We start from the raw sequence: 23,187 nt of genomic DNA, 5'->3' as shown, positions 1-23,187 counted from the left end.
TAACAGAACATAGCATACATTTACATCATATGCAATTTAACATGTTGAGTCTCTAGGCACAGATCTGTTTACAAGGCATAAGGCTGTTTTTCTACAGGATAATTCAATTTAGCCTAATTTAAATTCTTTATATATTCCACCAGGGGGCAGCAACGATTAAAATGTAAGGGAAAAGGGGATATATGAATATGCTTTTCTAACTACACAACATGGAGACTCGTTGCACCTTGAACTCTCCCACCACGGACGGGTCTTCATCCTCATCCTCCATCTTGCCTCGCTGCAGTTTGAAGGTGCGGCAGAAGTCTGTCAGCCCACAGAACTCGGGCACGTCTTCAAGTTCACAGTCATACACCTGGGGTAGAGTACAAACATACGCACATACACACACACAAAAACAGACACAAATACACACACAAACGCACACACACACATATGCAAACAAACACACACACACACACACACACACACACACACACACACACAATGAATCACAAACGAGTTAGTTTAAAGACTATCATTTTTAAAATTGCACGTCATGCAAATAGATGACAACAGTATTCTGTGGTATGCACCTGCAGGGTGTCATATCCCTTTTGAAGGTAAGGACCACACTTCTCCTTCTCTCCTATGGATGCATAGAACTTACTCCACCAGTCCACCGTATCTTCCTGCTGAAACAGGAAGTGAGCAAGAAATAAAGGGAAGTGATTACTTCAAAAACACAGCCAATGAATTTCGAAAGGTGATAAGACAAAAGAAACAACAGGGAATATCTACCTGTTCTTCATTAATCTGTGTACAGAGGAACAAACAGAGAGGAAGTCCATTTGAACTTAATTATTATTATTATTATTATTATAATTATTATTATTATTATCATCATTATTATTATTATTATTATTACTATTATCATTATTATTATTATTTCTGTGTTGAGGTGTTGATGTTTTGGAAATTATTACTGACCTCAGCTCTTACAATGGGTCTGTCTTCGATGGTTATGACCACGTCGCCTGGGGCAGATGAAATCATCGCCACTACAAAACATGCCCATCATCAGGTGAATACTTTGTGCATGTGTGGTACATGCGTATGTGCATTTGGGGCAAGTGTGTGTGTGTGTGTGTGTGTGTGTTCATGTGTATGTGTATGTGGTTGCGTGTGTGTGTGTGTGTAAGTGGTAGTGTTGGTGTGTATGTGTGTGTGTTTGTGGTGCATGGGGTGCAATTACATGTGTGTGTGTGTGAGTGGTGGACTGAGTGAGTCAGTGAAAAAGAGAGAGATACAGAGAGTGTGTGTGTGTGTGTGTTGTGGTTACTTTTGGCAGACATGACCATCTCATTGTTGTTGAGGTACGGGTCGCAGCGGAACTCCTCCAGGGAGTCGATGGTACACTGACCGACCACGGGCTTTCTGCCAAACGGTCGGTGGTCCACCACCTTCAGAATAATGGGTGGGGTGTACATCTCCTGTTTAGGCAAAAGCTGGTGGAGGAAAAACAGGAACAGCAATCACCAGGGGGGAAATCTGAAAGACGATATTGTTATACCAGTGGTGGGTGAGTCATCGTGATGTGTTGAAATGGGAACGAGCGATACCACTTTGAGCAGCAGCACGGAGCCGGGGAAGTTTGGGTTCTTCTTGAAGTTCTTGATGACGGCGGTGTGCACCACCTCGCCGCCGCATTCCACCACCAGGCTGGGGGAGGAGACGCTGGCCAGCTGGTAGGTCTTCATGTTCCTCAAGCCCCAGGTCAGGACCTGTGGAGCCGGGAGGCACAGAGGTGCACCCGATGACTACCAAACCACGGAGCAATTCAAAGAATAGAAACGCAAAAAAAAAAAACGAAGATAAGATATAGTTGACTAAAGGGAGATAGCATTCACAGCACTACTTTGCCCTTGTTTGCAAATTCAAGGTTAAATAAACTTGACCTGGATTATAAAAGAAGTGAAGTAATACTAAGAAAAGGTAGGGTGAATTGGGTGAATTGCAAAAAGCTGAAAAAAGAGCCCTGAATCCGATTCCCTTATCTCCTGTCCTGAACCAGAGGGTTGGTCTGGTCTTGTCTGGATGTGTCTGGTGGGAACCTGGTTGAATAGCTGGGTGGTGTGGCTCCGGGGCTTACCTCTATGGCGGTGAGCTGCACCACAGGCCTGATTCCCTGAGGAACCATGAAGAGGCTGTCCCCTTTCACCGGGGGGAGAAGGGGGAGATCTCCCTCCTTCACCTGGAAGCACAGGTGTCCACATCTCATCCACATTTCTTCAATCAAAAGGTTTTACACATCATCGTTTTAAAATACAGATTTTGAAATGTATGTAACACAATTATTACATTGTATTTTTCAATCAATGTTTTCTTCTGTTCTTTTGTCCAGCCTTCCGTTGTTCCTATATTAGTTTCCACCTTCCTCCCAGCCTTCCCTCACCCCCTCCCTTTCCCGCCACCTCCCTCCCTCCCTCCATTCCTCACCGCCCATGTATTCTTGTCATCTCTACTTCATTAACTACTCCCCCTATCCACATTCTTTCTGTCTTACTCCACCAGCACCTTATAAGGTCCTCACCCCGTCTTTCAGCAGCAGCTCAGCAGCCACCAGCATCTGTCCTGCGTCACGGCCCTTCTTGGTGACCGGGTACCACAGCAGCTTGGGGTTGATGGCCACAGCGGGGTTCAGATTCACTATGGGAGGGCACGTGCAGCGACCCAGGGCCTCGTCTCTGCCCTGCACAGCGACACACGAGCCGTTTAGCGGACGCATTTACGGACGCGTTTATCCAAAGTGACTTAGTGATCTATTTTAATTCACCCATGAGCGGGTGAATTAGGGTGTGAGTGTACATTGCATCTCAAGGAGGCCTACAGGCAGGTTCTGTGGACATTAGGGGGAATCGAACCACAAACCTTTCGGCTGGCAGTCGAAACACCCTAACCACAAGCCTGTCTGTCCACAACAGTTTAACACAATACAAAAAGGGCTAAAAGCTGAATTTGCCATCAAACTTTGTGTCGACAGACTCGTGGTTCGTGTCAGAATGTGTAGGGCTGTAAACATCCAGACGTGTGCCGTCCTCACGCACCACTTGGTCGCTGTCGTACAGCTCCATCACCACGTCGGGGGGGTTGCGGGCGATGGTCTTGGGGTCTCCGTAGACCTCCACGTCCTCGAAGATCAGCGTCTGGTCCCAGGTGGGGTTCAGGGTGGACCTCACCACCTCGGTGGTCTTGCTGACGTTCAGGAAGGACACGTGGACGTAGGGGTCTGAAGGGAGACGGATCGGAACGGGATGTGTTGTGTTTCAGCTCGGTGACACGTTGATGATCTACTGCTCTGGTGGGATCGTGTTGTTATTGCACAGAGTCAAGAGTCTCTTCCTGTACTTCTTACCGGAAAAGCTGTCTTTGTCCATGGCACAGAGCGTCTTGGCCTGGTAGACGTACACTCTGAGATGGTACCTGTAGCACCCTGGAAGGAACAATAGACGTCGACCTGGTTTACATACATGTATACCTGGGTACATATACATATATCAGTGGAGTGCTATATACATATAACATTGCACTATGACATAGTACTTGTACTGTATGTTCATTCCAAAGTTACTCGGCTAATTAACAGTTTCCGATACAACAGTAGACATAGTCATACGCAAATATATATTGATATGCATTTGCATAATAAATACACAAGTAAATGTTCACATTTAAATAAACATATGCATAGGCATACACATATAGAGTAGTGTTATGCATTCACATACACACATATGAATATGGAATAGTTAAAAAAGGAAAAGGGGGTCAGTGGTCTTCATTTCCTGCGAGATGCTGAGCGTGGGTCAGGCCTGTGGGTCACTTACGGCTGAAATTACAGGAAACATTGGGAGTGTTTGCTCCAAACAGTTTTGTCGCGTCTGCCTTGCTGGCTTTCTCGTCAACGTCAACACCCTAGATAACAAAACACAGAGTTCTGGCTTAATGGAGAAATGGCTTCATCAATCAAGCGGAAACTGCTGCTCGAAACACCAAGTGTAGGAGCAAGATAAACAAACAGGCTGGTTTTGCTGGAGAAATGTCGACTAGTAGTATAGTGTGCCACCATTTATGAACAGGAAGAGGGCAAATGAAGGGGAATAATAACAGGATATGACTCCTACCACACATTTTCATTCTGTAGTCATGCCAATAGATTTCAGAAAAACAGAGAACCACAGTCACCAAGGAATGTGGCACCATAGCACCAACGTCTATATTTATTTTGTTATATCAGCTAGCTACCCACCAGGGCCCCTTCCAGCCTGAAGATGGCCGACGCCCCCATGCGGTCTGAGGGAGCCATCTTTCTTCGCCAACGTCGCCGTCGGAACATGTCTGATGATCGCTCCTTCCTGTGGAACTTCCAGCCAATCAGAGAGGAGTACTCCCAGTCGTCTCCAGATGTCCGTCTCTTTAATGGAAACAAAAAGGTTAAGGGTGGCACAATCAACAACAACGACAAGTCGCTCTTCTAGTTGCCTCTGCTGCTAACAACTGTTTTGTCAATTTCCTTTCCTTAACAAACCTCTGAATTGTCCCCCTATTTTCCTTTGCAGGGCTAAACACTTATCTTACATTTTACTTTTCTTGTGTCAATGTTCTCAACTTTACTTCCCTCTGCTGGCATGAAGGTTATCTCCTCGACTTTCCTTACTGACCTCAAAGCTCCCTCGTTGACCTTCCTTTACCAATCTCAAAGATCCCTCCTTTACTCTCCATTGCTTTCCTAACATTTACATCCTTTCCTTCCTTCCCTCTGCCGGCCTCACCTCTATGATGGGCATGACGTCCGATGTCCGTCTGCGTGGCCGTACCAGCCTCTTCCTCCGGTGGACGTGGTACATCTTCTCTGCGGCCCCCCAGGATTTGGGCTTGTCTTCGGGGGGAATGGTGACTCCATACTCCCAGCCTGGTGGCAAAAAGAAAAAATGAAAAGGTGCACAAATACATACTGTATAAAGCCCAGAGCGCTATTTTTGGTTCATATTTGTTGCGTTACCCAAGAACGTATATAACCCACAAAGCTCACTAGCCCGCCTAACCGTTTTAATTAACCGTACCTAACCTAACCGTACCGAACGTTTTTTGCTTACTTTTTTGAGCTTATTGAATGCGGAAATTGTCATCACTTGATGAATTCAAGTTACTGCAGCAAACCCCATTGTGCTCTATCAGCATCTGAAGAAAAGATTGGATGGGTTGGAGGTTTTATTGACCTTTCTCGTCCACAGCTCTGTTGACATCGTAGCTCCACTCGTCCTCCCAAATCCACCCGGGGGGGCAGTCCATCTCCCCTGGGCTCTGAGCCTGCTCTCCATTCTGGATGAACACCCCAGACAGAGACAGCAAGCTATAGTTCATTTGAACAGCTGGCACATTCTTACAGACGCTTCTTGTTATGGTTACTGTAAACTCAGGAAAAACTGTAATTACATAAGAGGGTCAGGAATACTATTTACGTGCTATATTTTTAAATAGTAATCTTATCATTCTGGTATGTAAGTAAACACTAGGAGGTCCACTGTTTTAAAGCAGTGTGTTCAGAGCACTGGTGTGTTGCAGTCAGGTCCCTCCCTCATTTGCCTATGTGCAAAAGCCTGCACTCAATCAACATGAACAATTACTTGCCACAGCCTGTTCCAGGCCGAATGGCTGTCTAGATGCCAAATGCAACAACCATATTTTCTGTGGTTTACACACTCACTTTGGAAGGAATGTGCACATTTTTGGCTTGCTCATCATTTTGGATGGCTAAAATGTTCTTATATAAGAAAGCACTTATTATGCTCTGTAAAATGAATGGGAATTTCGGACAAGTTTGAACACTAATTAGTCCTATTTGGAATAATGGAGAATGCAAATCCCAAACTAATGAGGGCAATGGTCGTACTTTTTCTGAAACTAAATTTCCCCGATGTGGAAAGTTATGTGGTTTGATGTCGCAATCGGCACCAGGCGTATTTATCCGTTGTTTGAAAATAGCAGGCCGTTCCACTTAATCTGGCTGGTATTTGATTACACAGTCCCTATAGGACGGTCTTCCTACCACGTCTGTGTACGGCTCGCTGGCTGGTGCCCATTCACCCCCGGGGAAACGCGTCTCGTTCTGAAACACTTCGTCTGTGAACTCTGTGTGGCCGGCATCTGCTTCTGTCAACAGGCTGAGCACACACACACACACACGCACACACACAAACACATACACGCACACACACGCATACAAGGCATAACATTTGAGATGTATGAGTGGGCTAGAGCAAACATGCTAGGAACAGGAAGTTTTAGAGAACAAGTGATATTTACATGACTGCTGATGGGAGAATGTAAACAGACGCAGAAGGAGGGCGCTTAGGGCAAATGCCGATAGTACGCCCATTAGTTTCCTTTGATTGTCCTTAAATATTTTTTGCCTTAAAGTATTTCCTTGCCCAAGCACCGATTTGGGTTCCGCTGTTTAATCTGAAATCTGATGCCAGAATGCAAAGCATTCCTCAGCGCTGCATGCCGAAACACAACCACGACAGCGGCCCACTGTTATGCACTTAGGAGGTGGGCACAAGCCCGGACATGCATGCGAGCGGCAGCGGTGACATCGTACTGACCACCTCTCGGGCTCAAAGAACCAGTCTCCCTCCCAGTCCCAGTCTCGCGGCGGCATGAAGCGCTCCTGCTTCAGCTTCACCTTCCCAGTCACGTCCGAGAACTTGTGGCGGCCGACCAGGCCGGTGGTGCCCCAGTTCCTGAGCACCTTGGCCTGGTTCTCATACTGCCGTGAGAGAGCGGGACGGACTAGTGGTTAGGGTTAGGGGGGATTTCCAGTCACAAGGTTCTGGGTTCGAACCCCGATGTCTATCTGCATTCCTAAGAAAGCCATCCTTTAAAGGATCACTTCAGGAGTTTTCAACCTGGATACTAGGGTCCAGGTTGAAGAGGTTTCCCTCAATGAATTATGTATCTCAAGAAAAATACCTTGGACTGTCACTTTGGGTAATTGAGTGTGTAAGTGTTTGCTAATTGACTGCTAACTGGTGTCTAACAACTACTTTACAGGATGGTTAACAGAACAAAGAACAGCTCTAGAGCAAGGTACCATTTCTGCGAACACGCTGAAGGTTCCCTCGGCGAAGCTGTTGAACTTCTTCTCATGGGCCGACAGACCCAGCCACATGTTGACCCGCAGCTGCACCGGGATCTTCACGCCCTTGTCCTTGTCCATTGGATACTGGGTGGAGGGAAGGGGGAAGTTACTAATCAATTCAGCAATCAATCAATCAATCAATCAATCAATAGATATGTTATGGAATTGTAAATGGTAATTGACCATTTCAAAATAAAAGGCGAGAGGAAAGACTTGCTTGGTTAGTAGCTGATTGGCAAAGATTATCGTCTCATTATCGTTGAGCATTGTACATTGAGATATTGGTTGTAATGAGTTGGGTTAGGATAGTGTAGTGGTGGCAAGGTTTTTTTTTGACTTCCGACGAAGGATGCTGGGTTGATCTCCGTGGTCCACAGAACAACATGTGGGTATCCTTGAGCAAGATAGCTAACCCCTAACCCCTAACCCCTCCTACCTTAACCGCATTCACTGTGAGTCCCTTTGGATAAAAGCCTCTGCTAAATGACTAGATAGAGCTAGCGTCTGGTTACCTGCATGAAGATGGTCTGGGTCTGCCCACAGAACTTCCCACAGGCCTCCTCCCCCATGGTGGAGTAGAGGATCCGATTGGCCGGGACACGGGCGTAGGCCACCCGCTTCTCCCCGCGCATCATCCAGATGATCACGTCTGGGAAACTGTTCTGAGGCTGAAGCGACGGGCAACGTTGGAGTTACAACAGTAAATACAACCCGAGTCACTGTGGTTATTTGGTGTTCACTCAATCACATCTTTCCCACAGCCCTCCTACCCCGGTCCCCAATCCATACACACACTGCTGATTATACAGAGCACAATATATTATCCTTTTTAGTATTTTGAGTAAAACACTTACAGTATCCCCTATACTGTCTGCATTGGGCATAAATGCAGACAGTATAAACCAGCCATCACCACACACACTCAAGATTGCACTGACATGTCAGCAGGAAACAACTGCTCTGCCTGCAAACCTTCCAACCTCGATTAAACTGTGTCATCAGTGTGAAGAACGCAGTGGCATCAGGCAGGAAGGACTTGGCTGTCATTCGGTATTCGGGATTCAGTTGGTTTAAATCTTCAACCTCACTGCAAAATCCTACACACTGCACCCTTAACCTATGGATGGATTCATTTGATTCTAGGGAGGTTACAGTTACAGTAATTGTTTTGTTTTGATTTAAATTGAGTTGGGTTCCCCTGGTTGTTCTTATCACTGACCTCCTCTGCCAACTGCTTGAGCCGCTCCAGCCAGTCCTCAAACTCGCTGACGGTGGCCTTAACGTCGGTGGCCTCCTGCCTCATGCGCTGGGCCATCTGTCTGATGCTCGCCACCGACGCGTCTCGCAGCTTCTTGATCTGCAGGTCCAGGGCGGTCAGGTTGGCCTGGCCCTCCATCACAGGGAGCTTGAAACTGAAGGGACGTTCAGGAAGGGATCAATGGATTTATGAATCAATCAAATAAATCAAAATAATGACTCATGTACCTAATTGAAAACGTTTTAAATTTCCCTCTTGATTTTCAATCTTGAAATATTCTAATGATCAAATTAAACAGACATGACAGACAAGCATATACAGTATATCCTAGATATTAACTATTATAATATTTCTATCCAGTGATCCAATAACTCCCGTGCTCTGAGCCTCTTCTGGGTGCCGAGCCGCAGTTTCAAAGCCAATGGTGTTCGGTACAGGAAGGACCACTCGGGCTCTGAAGGCCCTACCTGCTGAGGTCTTCGATCGTGTGATTTACGAGCTTCAGCCAAATCTCCACCAGACGGGACTCAGGCTCCTTGGCCAAGATGGCCGTCTTCAATGAGGTGAGGTTGTCCTCCTGGAAACAATAAGCATAAAATAATCTGGGTTCAAAGTATGAACGGCGAATACAAATGTAGGGAAAAGTGAGAATACAGGGAATGGGATTGGTTTATCAAGTCGTCACTTCTCACAAGTCTCTCTGCGATGAGCAGGAGGACGTTGACAGAGTCCAGGCGGTGGTTGATGTCTTCCCAGAAAGATGTGAGGATCACAACAGGCTTAGTGTCCGCCCAGGGAAGGTAATAGTAGTGGTTACCTATGGGCGGGATTGGGAATGGGTCACACACACACAAATTCACACACAATAAACTCTATAAACTGAGTCATGAGATTGGGAACTATGAAAATCCTTGTTTTAATCCACAATGTCTGAAGCCTACCAGTAGGCCTCGTTGAGCAGAGGTCACCCCTTACCTAGTTGGACCATTCATCCTAAATAACCTGTATCTAAAGGACCTCTAAAATAAGTTAAATAAAGGCTGCAAGTCGTCTGCAAACGGTTAACAAGAAATAAAAAAATAAAAAGTAGAACACAACAGAAACGCTCTCTCACCGTCGAACACGCCGTAGCTGAACTGCGTGGTGGACGCCAGGGGCTTGCAGGTGGTGTCCAGCTTGTTGCCGTAGTTACCGATGCTGACCTCAAACTGGATGGGCTCGCCGGGCTCCTGGAGCATGCAGGCACTGTGGAAGACGGCGCACAGCGAGTACTTCCTCTTCCGCTGGTATTTCTGACAAAAGGAAGAGGGTCAGCTATCATCGACTTTGGGTGTCTTGAAAGGCGCCTCTAAATTAAATGTATTATTATTATTATTATTATTATCATCATGGAGGTAAGGGTTAGGTCAACGCTTATACTTTGAGCATTATTAGTTGGAAATGCCATAGCTCTCCTTCAGATATTAGTGAGTGAAATGTAAGAATATCTGTTCTCTGACTGCACGCCTGCCTCTGTATGAGACAAGTTTAGAATTTGATAGCTTCCAGCTCTAGCCAATCAGGGCCCCTCTTCACTGATTGGTTTCGGCAATCCATCTTGCCCTTCTATCACATCACAAGCTTATAACGCCACCAGAGCTGGAGTGAAAGAAACTCACACACAGAAGCCGGCTCAGTTTAACAACTGTCAATTCTTAACCTACAGCAGCTTTAATGGCCTCATAATGAAATACGAACAAGACAGCGAGCACAAGGACAAAAGAGAGGAGGTCTGTCTCTCTTCACCTGCGCCAACAGGATGTCATCGCTGGAAAGGTCCTCCACTCTCTTGTCCACTTTCTCGTCCAGCTTGGAGGACAGCTCGACGAGCACCCGACCTCTGTAGGCTACACCTTCCCCCTGGGCGGGAAAACACAAACATCAAACAGATGGCAATATTGCAATGATAACCAAACAGGGATAAGTATTAGGGACACAGATTCTTTGATCGAGAGCTACTTGAAAGTGAATTCAGATACAGATCATTAAGGAGCTGGTGGGGGACTGGGACTGTTGGTCTAGGACATTGGTTCTCAAAGTGCGGCCCGCGGGCCAATGGTGGCCCGCAGAAACATTCCTGGCGGCCCGCATTGACTATAGATAAAAGTTAATAACAAAATTAAATTAAATAAATATAAAGAGAAAAGTCGACTCTCTCTAGCTTTCAATTAAATCCTGTTATTTGTTAGTTTTAATCCGACTGTACATTACTTTGAAAGGATGAACCTCCGTTTTGTGATTTAGACCTCACTTGACCTCACTCCCAGCGGTCCACGGTGCAATGTTTTTTTTCACCACTGGGATGCTGACGGCGTTTCCCACCTCCTTTGGGGGCCCTCAGTCAAATTTTGGGTTCCTAAATTGGCCCTCAGCTGTCAAAAGTTTGAGAACCCCTGGTCTAGGATGACAACAGGTGTGTTATGGTCAAGGGCAATCCAACCTGGGAGAGCAGGACAGTCTTTTGGTCCGGGTGTTGGACCCCCAGCTAAAACTTTTTTTGGGGTTTGATCCTCGTTGTTCGCAGTCAAACCCAGTAGGCATCCTCGAGCAAGACGCTCCAACCCCCTCACAGACTCAATAATAACCTGCTTCTGAATTCAGTGGGATGACTGCGTCTGCATGGTACCTTGCCCGTGTTGAGCTCGTCGTAGGGGTCAGACAGGCCGCTGAACTCCCTGGGGCTCCCGTACAGGTTGATGTAGCACGGACCGAAGGCCGGGAGGAAGCCCACCTCGGACTCGGCCGTGCTCACTGGGGTGCACACAAGCACAGGAGATTCAATCGTTGTTCGAACTCACAGTCAAACATGTTGACAGAGTTTAAGGATTCAACTGATTGTGTGTTACACAATTAGTTTAGACCCGGGTCATAGCTTGTCAAATGAGACTATAATGTTTTTCCCTTTTTTTGGTGCAAAATACATCAAAATAAAATCATAACTTCTTACATTCAGATGAAAGTGTGTTGGTATTCTCAGCCTGAGGTTCTATTTCAAACAGAGGGAATAATACAAGTAATAAATACAGCATGCATCATCCATAAAGTATTAGATGGTCAAAATGAAGATCGATTCATGATTCTAGAATGGTAAACAATCTTAAAAGGTGAGCTCTCACCCTCAATTTCCCCCCCAGATGAGGCTATTTTGCTCAAATTCAAAAAAGCTGTTCCTATGACGTCATTTTTGGTAAGACGATCCCTGAAAAAAGTAATAAAACATTTGCACGCAACATATAAGCGCTCGCAGATAGACACAGACAGACACACACACACACACACACACACACACACACACACACACACACACACACACACACACACACACACACACACACACACACACACACACACACACACACACACACACACACACACACACACACACACACACAGACAACGTGTACATGTCTCTGGGTCTTACCAGTCAAAAACAGTCAACTTGATGCACTCAGACATGAATGGGAACTGTAAATTAAAAAAGCTGTATTAGATGCATTTAGCATGTGTAGTAGGTGCTTTTAACATGTATTTTCCATAGGCAAACAATTATTTTACCTTGGCCTGAATATTCATGACTTGGTTCCACTCAGGGTTTGCATTTTTCTCTACGATTTTGGTGCCCAACTAGAACACAATGAGCATCATTTTGAATAAATTCAGCATGTGCAAACAACATATGCACACATATACACATAACGATTTTTTAATTTGCTAAAAACCTTTTTCCCAGAGTAGCTCATCTCAAAAAATGGATCCACCAAGTTTTTCTTGTCGCCATCCTTTCCAAAAACCTGTTTGACCGTCTGAATAAATGCATCATCCACTGTAAGAGAAAAAATAAGACCGTTTTGTTGTACATTTATACTGGCTTCCGTCTATTAATAACAGTTATTATAAACAGCAATATTTTTTTTATCACAAAGTGAACAAATGATCCAGCCCATGCTGCTAGTTGTGTTGCTGTCTGTGGTCAATTCTTGTTAATGTATGTAGATTTTTATTGTATATTTTATAATTATTTATCCATATGTGGTGGATATGGATCATGGCAGGGTAGAGAAAATCATGGTACTACGTAGCAAGATTAGATGTCATGTTGCTTAGAGCTTACAGGTTATGAATAGCCTTATGCTAGTTGAATAGGTTGCCTGGGACTAATCTTCAGCTCTTCAGTGCCCAGTTGAACCCAACAGACACTCACTCTGAGGCATGTCCTCGGCCCGGTACACCTTGAGGCTGATGCTGGCCGAGCGCAGGGTCACCCCAGCCGGCACCAGGAGGTTGCTCTCTATGTCATCCTGCTCGTCGTTCACCTCCCGGCGCTCAGTCTGGGGACGAGAGGAGAAAAGGGGCGGCGGGGGGGTAAGGTGAGGGAGTAAGGAGCGTTGTAAGTTGTATCGCGTCTTGTTGTATCTGTGTTCATCAGAGGGTAGTTGACCCAGAATGGGAGGATGTCACACCTGCGGTTCATCTCCGTTCCCCGCGAGGATGATGCTGACTTTCAGGTAACCCTTGGGCCCAGAGCTCGAGTCCTCCAGATCGCTCAACAGAAGCCATTTCCTCAGCACTGAATGAGCTGGAGAAAACAAAATAAAATGTTTGCATGCCTTGTACTCAATGACATTTTTGTAAACACACTTTAGAGAACCAATTGTCTAATTATGTTTGTTAAATAAATAGGTTAAACATTTTATACTGAGAAAGTACTGACCAGGTTCGTCGTAGACATACCCAACATCAAGCTGGGTGACGATAAAGAAAAGCATAATCATTTCAACTAATCAGAGAGAATGGTGTTTGAATTAATTAATAATTCAAAAAGTAATTTGTAGAAGAGATTAAATGTCCGGCAGTAAAACCGCTTTGGTAATGCTTTTACACAAAAACGAAAGGGACTTGAATACCTTGAACTCTCCCATTAAGCTGTCTGCTCTGAGGGAGTGGGAATCGTAGACCTGTGAGGAACCACAGTAAGCTATTAGCAATAAATCATTGGCCATACATCATACATCAACCACCAATGTTGGAAAGAGCATATGAGATTAAATGTAAAGTATTTGAACAGGAACGATGGTACGAACCCGAAATATGATGTTCTCGTCGAACAGCTCAGAGGGTAGCATGTTGACATTGTAGAAGAACATCTGAAGTACATAAAAACTTGATTACTTAAAGTTGGAAGTCTGGGTTTGGAATACATCACATAACTTACTACTTAAACATTGATTTTACTTTTTCATAGATTGAGATAAGTAAAGGAACAAATAGATAGCAGAAAAGATTGTAAAATGCAAGAGTAAGCACAGGGATTTAACTTCAGACCTTGGGTTTCAGATGATTCACTGCTGCTTAGGACAGAAAGCCTTATCAAGTTGTTATGGAGGCTACAGGAACAAAGAGAAGTCAAAAAGCAAGGACTAAAGACAAGCAAGAGAAAAATAAGCATTGTGACAAGAGTATGTTATCTTCTCAATGGAAAGAGAAAGGAAAAATATCGGTTTGGCAAGGTTTTTGTTGGATGAGGAACTTCTGGGAGGAGGTTACCTCGTCAAAGTAGGGATTATTTCCTCTTCTGATTCGTGTCCTGTGGGTCTCTCCACACACATTCACCTTCACCACCGGCCTGACGTTATTGCCAGGAAGTTGTCGACCCTCGACAACCCGGACACGAATCTGGATGTAGCAGAGCGACAGTGAGTCCCCTCAAACGCTGTCAAACGTGATAACAACGGTTGCGTTTTGAGAGAGTCAAACCACACACAATACCTGGAAGTCCTGAGGCTTGTTGGCCAGGGCCCTGCGTCTCTTGGTGCTGTGGCGTGTGGTCTTCTGGTTGGGGTTCTGCCCCGGCCTGGCAGGCTCTCCCTGATTACTTCCCGGCTGTAAACCTTTCTCTGTGTTCTCCACACCCTCTTCCTCATCCTCACCATCTCCCGTGGAGGAAAAAATACATATAATCAACAATAATAAAATGCTAAATGTGATCAAATGTGTACTCCAAGCAGAATCCCTGCCATTCTAAAAAATTTCACAGCATTACACTCATCAATGTTTGAACTCGCTGCATTCTCGTGTGCATCTAGAACCTCTACGGCTAATGGAACCTCTCTGTTAAAGACTACTAGCTCTGGTAAACATTGTGTATGAAGAGATCCAAAATCCAAGCCTGAAATGATAAGAGGTGAATCCCACCTCCACGTTCACCATGGTACACTCACCAGGGTCCCCGTAAGACACCTCCCCATCAGGCCGGTCGTTGGTGGAGTTTGGAAAGGTGCCAGCAGGGGGCTCGTACCCAACGACCAAATTAATGGCCGCCTGAAAGAAAGATAAATGTATGTTTTTGTAAAATTATAACCAAACGATAGTTGTTTGAATTATTCAAAGGAGAGTAGGTAACTTTTTTAATGGATTGATTACCCCGATGGCTTGCTGTTTCTCATTGACCAGGGGAACATTCTTGAATGGGAGGGAGGTGGCCTGACCACTTGCTAGATCTCTCAAGGAAATTTTTGCAGAGCCAATGAATCTTAAAATCAATGAGAAAAGGGTTAAATCTTAATAAATAAAATACACCCAGATTAAACAAAGTACCTCATTTATGAACATCTTAATATAAAATGTAGAAATATGTTCTGATTTTGTTTCTCTTTTATTCAGAGAAACACCCAAACTCTGTGATTCATCTTTAGTTCTCTTTATTGGCTAATAGAACTGCCCATTCCCTGTTTCACTTCCACTATTAAGCCAAAGCTATGGCAACCAATACACACCCAGAGTCCCCCCTTGCTCAGCAGAAGAGATATGCGGGTTATTAACAACCACATGGGATTTCCTAACAATATCAATTCACATTTTCCAAAAGAGAAACTTCAAGTTCCATCCAATAGGAGAGAAGTGTTAGAGGACCAGATCAGATTATGATAGTGAGTTACTTGTAAACACAGATAGATCTTTACGTCCTGTCACCATAACAAAGACCAGAATTATATTGTTTGGATAATAGGGACGTGACGTTAAAGAACAGATGACATGATGTCACACACAATGTTTCATGAGGAAAGGACCAGCCGATTTCCAGAGACAAGCCTGTGTTAGCATGAAAGGCTGCGTGGCAAAATGACAGAGGGATGGAAACAATTAGAGTGAGCCACAGGCATGACGTTGGTACACCAGAGCTAGCATGGAGGCTAAACAGATATAGCAACTGAGATGATGGGGGGATGGGCAGAGAAAGAATAGGGCATGGAGTAAACCAAGAATTGTCCTTGAATATCTTAAGGGGAATATGGTTGGGTTGAATATCAGTGTAGAAACTGTAAATACATACACTGGGTGCATATAGAGTTGCAACATGAAACTTGAAGGTTCTTGTTAGAGCAAAGCAATGAGAGAGCACTCACAGCACAGTCATCAGCAGCTTGTCTGAACACCCTCTGAAGCCGACTTAAGTGGGATGACTTTTATAGCCTACATGTTATCACGTAAAGTTAACAATCCAAGCAGAAAGCCTATATTCCACAATTTCCACCACAAACTCCTGTAAAGTTTGGCCACACTGACAAGGATGAACACATTCTCCCAAACACAGGCACACACACACACACACACACACACACACACACACACACACACACACACACACACACACACACACACACACACACACACACACACACACACACACACACACACACACACACACACACACGCACAGTTACTTCCCCAATTCCCAACACACAAAAATCCCTCAATTGTGCCAGCTAACATGCCGAAGTCTGGTAACCACAACCACCATAGTTCCCTGACATTTACATCTACTTTCACTGTAATCAAACAAGCTACCTTATTCTCTACAGACATATCATGTTTTTACACACACCAAAACGCTATCAAAGACCACTGTTTTAATGTAGAGTTAAGACGTCTAATACTTGTAGGGAAACGCCAATACAGCCAATACAAAAGTTATTTGGTAAAAAAGGGTTGAACTGCTTTGTAAATATCAATGTTATACCTCAGCTCCCTTCCAAGGCACAGCAGGCCTGAACAGGTAGCGATGTGGAGTAGGAAAGGTGCTTAGGGAAGGCAGAACCTTTCCTGGTACCAGGTCAAACTGCGTTCTGAAGTAGCACTATGGTACTACACATTTGTTGTTGTAATAATGCAACCAATAACCACAGTGTGATCCCTATGGTGTGTATTTAATTGAAGATATACAGCGCATGAACTGTCTTTCTTGGTTACACTTGTACACAAATAATTGCTTATTTTCCTCTGCAATGATTCATGAATGACTAGCGTGTGTGTGTGTGTGTGTGTGTGTGTGTGTGTGTGTGTGTGTGTGTGTGTGTGTGTGTGTGTGTGTGTGTGTGTGTGTGTGTGTGTGTGTGTGTGTGTGTGTGTGTGTGTGTGCGTGTGTGCGTGTGTGTGTTTGTCTGTGGATACACCTACTTGTCTTTTCCAACGGTTTCATAGTCTTTCACAACTACGTCTATATGTGAGGAAGGGTCCAAGGCAATACCCTTCAGGTCGAATTCAAGTACCTGTCATTAAAATACATACATAAATACATAACCCATAAAACAACTAAGAAAATGTACATATTCATTGGCCAGTGTTGAATTAAATCCATGAATATAAAGCATGCTGCATCTAACTGATGAAATGTATTACTTACTTCATTCCAAACAGGATTCAAATCATTGTCTATTGTCTTTGTTTTCTTTTTTTCGCCTGTAAAAAGAACAGAAACAACGCAGGTCTAACGATCAGTGTGGACCTATTTGTCTTCAAAGTCTGTACACAAAAAAAAAACTATCAACCGAATGCATCTGCAGTCACATCACCTGTAATCGCATGATCCTTTATAATTTGAATACAAATTTTACCCAAACCAAAATATATAGGGCCTGATTCAGGTCCAGGATATGTGCCAAGGAAGACCCAGTTCTCACCTTATAAGGATACGTTTTCCTTTTGTGTATGAATCACTGCCGAGACAACAATGTAGTCGGCTAGGATTGCTTTAACACAACCAGAAATCAACTAGAAGTAGTAAACTAGGTTGCTAAAGATGCCAACAAGTTGCAAACTATACGTGAACATAAACAAAAACTAATTTTCAATCCAAAAAGTAAGTGAAAACTCACCTTTAAACAAAACTCCAGCTATTGGATCTGGAACCCCAAAACTCCTTTTGGGGATGCTACTCGCAGACTCAACAATGACGCGCAGCATTGTGCCAATCCTATAGACACATATTCCTTTGCCCCAGAAGATGTGAGGGGAGAGAAGGTTTACTCGGAGACGTCGCCTCGCTTGATGCGAGTGAGCCTGCCTTGGGGGTGGAAACCGAGTGCTGCGGCTCGCAGTGAAAAGAGGCACTGAACCAGGGACTGCGGACCACTAGAGAGGGCACTAGGGCAGTAAGAGCTTGGCTTATTTTTTAAACTGGATTGTAGTGATTGCAATATATCTCCACGTACACAGAAACAAACATTGCTTACACACACATTGCTCCCTCTAATTGAGGGACTGACTTCCTCTTCCACTAACCTGCAGCTTTTATAGGCCTATGTCTGATATATTCTGATGAGTGATAAATAAAAAGTCAGCGGCGATTTTGATAGGAATCGCCTAAAACAACGACAACGTCTCGAATCAACAATGGAGAGGATACACGATGGTCACAGTAGTGTTGTTGTTTTTTAACTAAAGTAGACCGATGTCACGTAGAATATTTTGCGTTTCCCAAATATCGGAGCAATTTTCCTCCTGCATTAAAGCGCCCCCTAACGGTGATGGGGAGTTCCTGATAGCGACCCCCACGGCTGTCTAACAAAGCCAAGTGACCCCGAAAAGAAACATACATTTAATTGTAAATTAGTAATGTTCGTTTGTGGGTTTAATTATTTATTACTTAAATCAATCAATAATTCCTCTATTTTTGTATCTATTACATTATCTAATATTTGGATTTCTTGAAACTAAAATCATTTAATAAATGCGGTGTAATGTTATTTTTAACTATTTACGTTTATAGACTACGGTGTACAAGAGGTGCCAGACCGTCTGTAGGTTCGCGTTTTGGTCGACCCTCCCCCACCCTTAGCGACACCTAGCTTCAGGAAAACCAGGGAAGAACCTCAAACATCGTGTTGCAGGTAATTTAGAGCATGTATAAACCTAGCATGTTACTCGCCCTGGATTTGAAATCCAGTTACCATCATCTTTAATGTCTACATAAATATAAATATGATCTGCCCAACTGTAGCTTATGGTAGCTAATGTTAGTCAACGATGATTTAGCTTGTTGCAAAAAATATATACATAATATAATTACAGAATTATATCTACATAATATAATTACTATGATATTACTATTTAGGGTAGTTGTTTGGGTTTGTGATTGACCACAGGTCACAGATGTTATTCACATCCCACCTGTGTGGCTGTGTTCAGGAGTCAGACCCCGAAGAGATGGAAACCGAGGTAACACGTCAGGACGATGCGTCAGTGGATATGGAGTATAATCACCTCCTACGGGTAATGATATTATAAGAGAATCTAAACTAAATAAACATTTATTGGAGAGGAACCTTTTAACTTTTCTTCGCCACATTGACGTCTCTACAGTTATCTGTCTGACATGTAACATGACCGATGTGTCACTTAATATATTTACAGAGAATCCTCTCTCTTGAAACGATAAAAGAGAAGAATTACCAACAGTTGAGCTCCAAAGATGAGGAGATTGACACGCTGAGATACAAGCTGAGTATGACACAAGAAGAGGAGGAGGTTTACGCCAGCCTCCAGGACCAGATGGATAACTGCATTCAAGAGAGGGAGCCCAACGATAAACTCTTGCAATCACTGCAGACCGAGATGGTGGAAATTAAAAATAAGCTGGTAACCATGTCTACGAGATGTCAAGATTTAGAGAAGACAGTAAAGGGGCATCAGGTATTGTGATGAAGCTTAGGTACGCTTATTGAGCTGAATAATTCCACGTGTTAACACTGGGTGGCAGCATTTGTTATGAAGTACTCATCCAAAATCTGTACTTTTGACAAGCCAACAGCCCTTTTTATAGATACCAGCTGAGAGATTTGCTGTATTTTTCTACCTGGGTAACACTAGTAAACTTATTATATGTTACATTTTTTCCACAGGACTACGATTCAGATGGCCAGAGCACCTGTTCTGCTACAGTTGCTCATATTCAGCTCAGAGATGTAAGCATAGATAGCATTTTATCAATAGGCAAAGATATAATCTGTAACCTATGAGAATTGAATACTATTATGTCATTTGGCAGACCCTTTCTTCCAGAGAGACTGACATTGATACATTTTTATTTTATTTATACCCTAATTAGAGGGTAGAGGTTAGGGCAGCTTGCTCAAGGAAGACTACAGGTAGACGTGGTGCGAACCCACACCCTAACACCCTAACCTGACATGATATTAGCCCACATGAGAGTCAAAAGAGCAGAAGATTGGAGCCAAGCCTGTATGTCTTTCAAAAAAAATTCAATCTATTTGTGTTGTTGTTTTTGCTGTTGTCTTGTGATGGATGGCCCCAGGCCTTGGAGAAGAATCAGCAGTGGCTGGCTTACGACCAGCAAAGGGAGCACTATTTAAGGGGCGTGCTGGACGAACTGTCCGGTTTGAAGCAGCAGCTGAACCAAGCCAACCAAGCCCTGTCAGAGCAGCACAATGCGGCCCGTTCAGACGGTGAGGGACAGACAGTAGAGTACGCTATATTGATACTGGCCCAAGCTATCAAAAAGAATGCCGAAAATATGTGTAACTCCATCTTGAATTCCCCCCCCTCAGACAATCACAGTAATGAATTGAACAAGCAATAATGCCTGTGAGGTAGTGGGTCGATCTGATGCCTTAGAAGAGTAATCAAAGTCAATGTGCGGGGCGATTAGGGCATGGCATTGAAACCAAGTTTTGAATTCAGAGAGGGAAAGGATGAGCCAGATGCAGGATCACTATGACAGACTCCTGCTCAAGGCCAAGACTGAGCTGGAGGCTCTCCGAGAGCAGCTCAACGTCGCTCACGAAGACCTGGACAAGATGCAGTGGAGGCGAGTGACACAAACAATCTCCCAAATACAGCAACGTGTCAATGTTTGTTGTTTGCTGCTTATACATAAGACGTCTGGAGCTCTGTCTCATATGAATGCTCAGGTCACTCTGGCTGCCCAGCAATATCTGGATTGCTTCAAAGTGAAATAGCACTTTTTTTTATCTGTTTTCTAAACAATATTAGAGAATGTTCATTTTGGATGGACAAAAACTCCTCAAACATGCGTGTGCTGTCGTGTATGCGTGTTTGTGCATGTGTGTGCAGTTATGAGAAGAAACAGCTCCATGTGCAGGAGCTCCAGGAACAGATCCAGGTGGAGAGGCTGAGGAGCCAGAAGCGTGCCCAGGAAGAGAAGAGTCAGGGCGGGGAGAGAGAGAGAGCACTCAGGGCCCAGGCAGAAGACCTCCGACAGCAACTGGATGAGGAGAAGCATCAGTCTGCTGAGCTCCAGCTACAGGTGTGAATGGCCAGGTTCTCTGCTCCCGTTCGTATCATGACAAGGACTCGCTTTAGGTCGGAAAATAAATGCATATGTTTTCTTTACTTAATACATGAAGTGATCAGGGGAACAAGAAAAAACACTGAAAGCCTCGATATAGTATTTAGTATATTGGTGTCTAGCATCCGCATATATCTAAATAAACTCAAATTCGGAATAGATATAAGTTAATGTGTAAGTTAATAGTTAGGATCAGGAACGGGTTTAGCTTACACTTGTAACTGCTGCTGGCCGGGTTTGTATTGGCCAATCAAGCACTCGCAGATCCCTGCCTCCAGCAATATAACAGGTCGAAACAAATATGAAGCGAAAGAAATAAAACGCCCTCTTCACACAGATTGAAGATTTGATAGAACAGACATAAGAATCTAAAGCCTGATTTAGGAGACTGCACTACCCTTCACAGGTGAATGTCCTTCAAAATACAGTGTTGAATCACCAAGACGATCACAGGAAGATTGGGATTCTGGAGCAGCAGGTAGCCAACACACACACACACACACACACACACACACACACACACACACACACACACACACACACACACACACACACACACACACACACACACACACACACACACACACACAGTTCCACTCTCACTCCCCTAGACCTGCCATCTTAATTATCCCTTCCTTAGATAAAGTGTTTAGTTTTAGACTGAGCGCTAGAGGTAGCCGCTAATCCATCCACTGTAATGAAACCCTATTAGAGGATCAGCTGCTTCTGGGTTTTCCTCTGCTGAACTCTATCAGTATGTTAGCTCATCCTCTGACCTTGGTTCAACCTTCACATATCCTCCTGTTTCTCGTAGCCAATCAACGATCCCCCAGACATGTCCAATACGCGACCACATTGATGTTAACCCCCTCTGTACCTGGCACATTTCCCCCTGGAATCTTTCCTTTTTACATCTATAGAATATGCAAGAATAATAATGTTTACCTTAACTTAATGTTTTCCTTTATTTTCTGTGATTACATTTATATATGCATACTGTATATACGTATATCCTTCTTCTTTATTATTTTTTGCAGATTTTCAGATTTTTATGTCAAATGTGTGTAATTTTTTTTTTTTATTATTACTATTATTATTTTCCTTTACTTCTGCTTGACACACTCTTATCTCCTTATTTTCTCCTTTAAAGATTCAGATGTCGGCCAGAGACCTGGAGGAGGAGAAACGCGACTGTCTCAATTTACAGAAACAGCTGTACAGACTCCTCAAAGAGCTACGGAAAACCAGTAAGACCACAGCGGCAGAGGTCAGTGAAGACGGATGAAAGGCCAAGATAAGTTAGGTTAAGATGTACTCCAAGATGGAAAATGCAAGCACCTTGGTTAAATAAAAACAAATACGGTATAGTTGCTAATAAGCATTACAGAAAAGTGCGCAAGAGGCCTAGTTAGGCAATAGGATACACCGTTATTTACCTTAATTTCATCAGGAAAAGTACTTTGAGGTTTCAATGATCACTTTACCAAGAGCCTCCAGGCTGAGGCAGCCAGCAGCAGCAGCAGCGTCCATGTGCCTGACATCGTTGCCTCCTCCATGCGTGCTTTAGCAGAGACACCATCAGGACGCCAGCGGGCTCCAGACCAGCGGCGCTGCTCCAGACCGCTGCGGCTCCCCTCGCACCCCCGGCGCCCTGAACCAGAGCTTCCTGGAGTGCCCGGGCTGCCGGGCGCAGTACCGGTCCAGCCAGCACCGGGAGCTGTTGGCCCACCTGGACCACTGCCTGGACTGAGGAGCTCCGCCAGGACACAGGAGGTCCTCCACCTCGTGGTCTCCCCTCAGGACGCAGGAGGTCCTCCACCTCGTGGTCTCCCCTCAGGCCTCACGAGAGGGTCGTCATGAGCCTCATGAGCTTTTGACGTAGGATTTTTTTTCAGACATCGGTTGAAAATAATACAATTTGCTGTTTAAGGTTTATTTCAAAGGTTCATTTGGAAGATATATTTACTTAAATCATTTAGGGAGTGGTTTCGGAGCTATGTGTTCTTCGTAGTTTTGCTGTTTTTGGTTAGTTCTACACTTCCACACTAATTCACTTTCTGCTCAAGGCAAGCCATTGCACATTTTGAAAATTAAAGAATATGTCTT

General features: G+C 44.2%; 2 protein-coding genes across 6 annotated transcripts in view; one reads left to right on the top strand and one right to left on the bottom strand.

Moving 5' to 3' along the window:
* myofl (myoferlin like) overlaps positions 1-18,182 on the bottom strand; it is a 23,449-nt gene extending 5,267 nt beyond the window's left edge. The window contains exons 1-41 of one of the 3 annotated variants that reach the window (XM_056610266.1): positions 17,630-18,182; positions 17,158-17,213; positions 16,932-17,023; positions 14,898-15,006; positions 14,696-14,795; positions 14,244-14,407; positions 14,022-14,150; positions 13,559-13,621; positions 13,382-13,432; positions 13,189-13,219; positions 12,938-13,053; positions 12,679-12,805; positions 12,197-12,300; positions 12,033-12,101; positions 11,899-11,942; positions 11,594-11,676; positions 11,425-11,463; positions 11,104-11,228; positions 10,224-10,337; positions 9,553-9,730; positions 9,131-9,255; positions 8,906-9,015; positions 8,400-8,592; positions 7,693-7,848; positions 7,133-7,264; positions 6,645-6,808; positions 6,089-6,203; positions 5,259-5,361; positions 4,812-4,951; positions 4,289-4,453; positions 3,867-3,954; positions 3,395-3,472; positions 3,087-3,268; positions 2,573-2,731; positions 2,132-2,233; positions 1,602-1,763; positions 1,322-1,487; positions 970-1,040; positions 781-795; positions 576-674; positions 227-355 (exon numbers count right to left, since the gene is read on the bottom strand). In XM_056610266.1, the coding sequence (XP_056466241.1) occupies positions 227-355; positions 576-674; positions 781-795; positions 970-1,040; positions 1,322-1,487; positions 1,602-1,763; positions 2,132-2,233; positions 2,573-2,731; positions 3,087-3,268; positions 3,395-3,472; positions 3,867-3,954; positions 4,289-4,453; positions 4,812-4,951; positions 5,259-5,361; positions 6,089-6,203; positions 6,645-6,808; positions 7,133-7,264; positions 7,693-7,848; positions 8,400-8,592; positions 8,906-9,015; positions 9,131-9,255; positions 9,553-9,730; positions 10,224-10,337; positions 11,104-11,228; positions 11,425-11,463; positions 11,594-11,676; positions 11,899-11,942; positions 12,033-12,101; positions 12,197-12,300; positions 12,679-12,805; positions 12,938-13,053; positions 13,189-13,219; positions 13,382-13,432; positions 13,559-13,621; positions 14,022-14,150; positions 14,244-14,407; positions 14,696-14,795; positions 14,898-15,006; positions 16,932-17,023; positions 17,158-17,213; positions 17,630-17,717 (4,536 nt within the window). In that variant the 5' untranslated portion in view covers positions 17,718-18,182. The remainder of the gene's footprint in view (positions 1-226; positions 356-575; positions 675-780; positions 796-969; positions 1,041-1,321; positions 1,488-1,601; positions 1,764-2,131; positions 2,234-2,572; positions 2,732-3,086; positions 3,269-3,394; positions 3,473-3,866; positions 3,955-4,288; positions 4,454-4,811; positions 4,952-5,258; positions 5,362-6,088; positions 6,204-6,644; positions 6,809-7,132; positions 7,265-7,692; positions 7,849-8,399; positions 8,593-8,905; positions 9,016-9,130; positions 9,256-9,552; positions 9,731-10,223; positions 10,338-11,103; positions 11,229-11,424; positions 11,464-11,593; positions 11,677-11,898; positions 11,943-12,032; positions 12,102-12,196; positions 12,301-12,678; positions 12,806-12,937; positions 13,054-13,188; positions 13,220-13,381; positions 13,433-13,558; positions 13,622-14,021; positions 14,151-14,243; positions 14,408-14,695; positions 14,796-14,897; positions 15,007-16,931; positions 17,024-17,157; positions 17,214-17,629) is intronic. The other 2 variants (XM_056610267.1, XM_056610268.1) reach the window with 2 other exon arrangements.
* LOC130405232 (centrosomal protein of 55 kDa-like) lies at positions 17,463-23,187 on the top strand. 3 transcript variants are annotated; one of them, XM_056610273.1, is made up of 11 exons: positions 17,463-17,905; positions 18,523-18,643; positions 18,899-19,025; positions 19,167-19,391; positions 19,655-19,717; positions 20,068-20,218; positions 20,454-20,580; positions 20,847-21,039; positions 21,488-21,559; positions 22,232-22,348; positions 22,649-23,187. In XM_056610273.1, exons 3-11 carry the CDS (start codon positions 18,906-18,908, stop codon positions 22,829-22,831), a joined length of 1,251 nt encoding a protein of 416 aa, XP_056466248.1. In that variant the 5' UTR covers positions 17,463-17,905; positions 18,523-18,643; positions 18,899-18,905; the 3' UTR covers positions 22,832-23,187. The 3 variants fall into 3 exon arrangements, with proteins under 3 accessions (XP_056466248.1, XP_056466247.1, XP_056466246.1); XM_056610272.1 differs by having other exon boundaries at positions 17,464-17,905; positions 18,942-19,025; positions 19,167-19,445; XM_056610271.1 differs by having other exon boundaries at positions 17,464-17,905; positions 19,167-19,445.

The sequence above is a fragment of the Gadus chalcogrammus genome, chromosome 15 (assembly GCF_026213295.1).
Source record: "Gadus chalcogrammus isolate NIFS_2021 chromosome 15, NIFS_Gcha_1.0, whole genome shotgun sequence".
In the NCBI taxonomy this organism is placed as follows: Eukaryota; Metazoa; Chordata; class Actinopteri; order Gadiformes; family Gadidae; genus Gadus; species Gadus chalcogrammus.
Note: the sequence above shows the minus strand (reverse complement) of the source record. Positions and strands in the feature narration are given on the sequence as shown.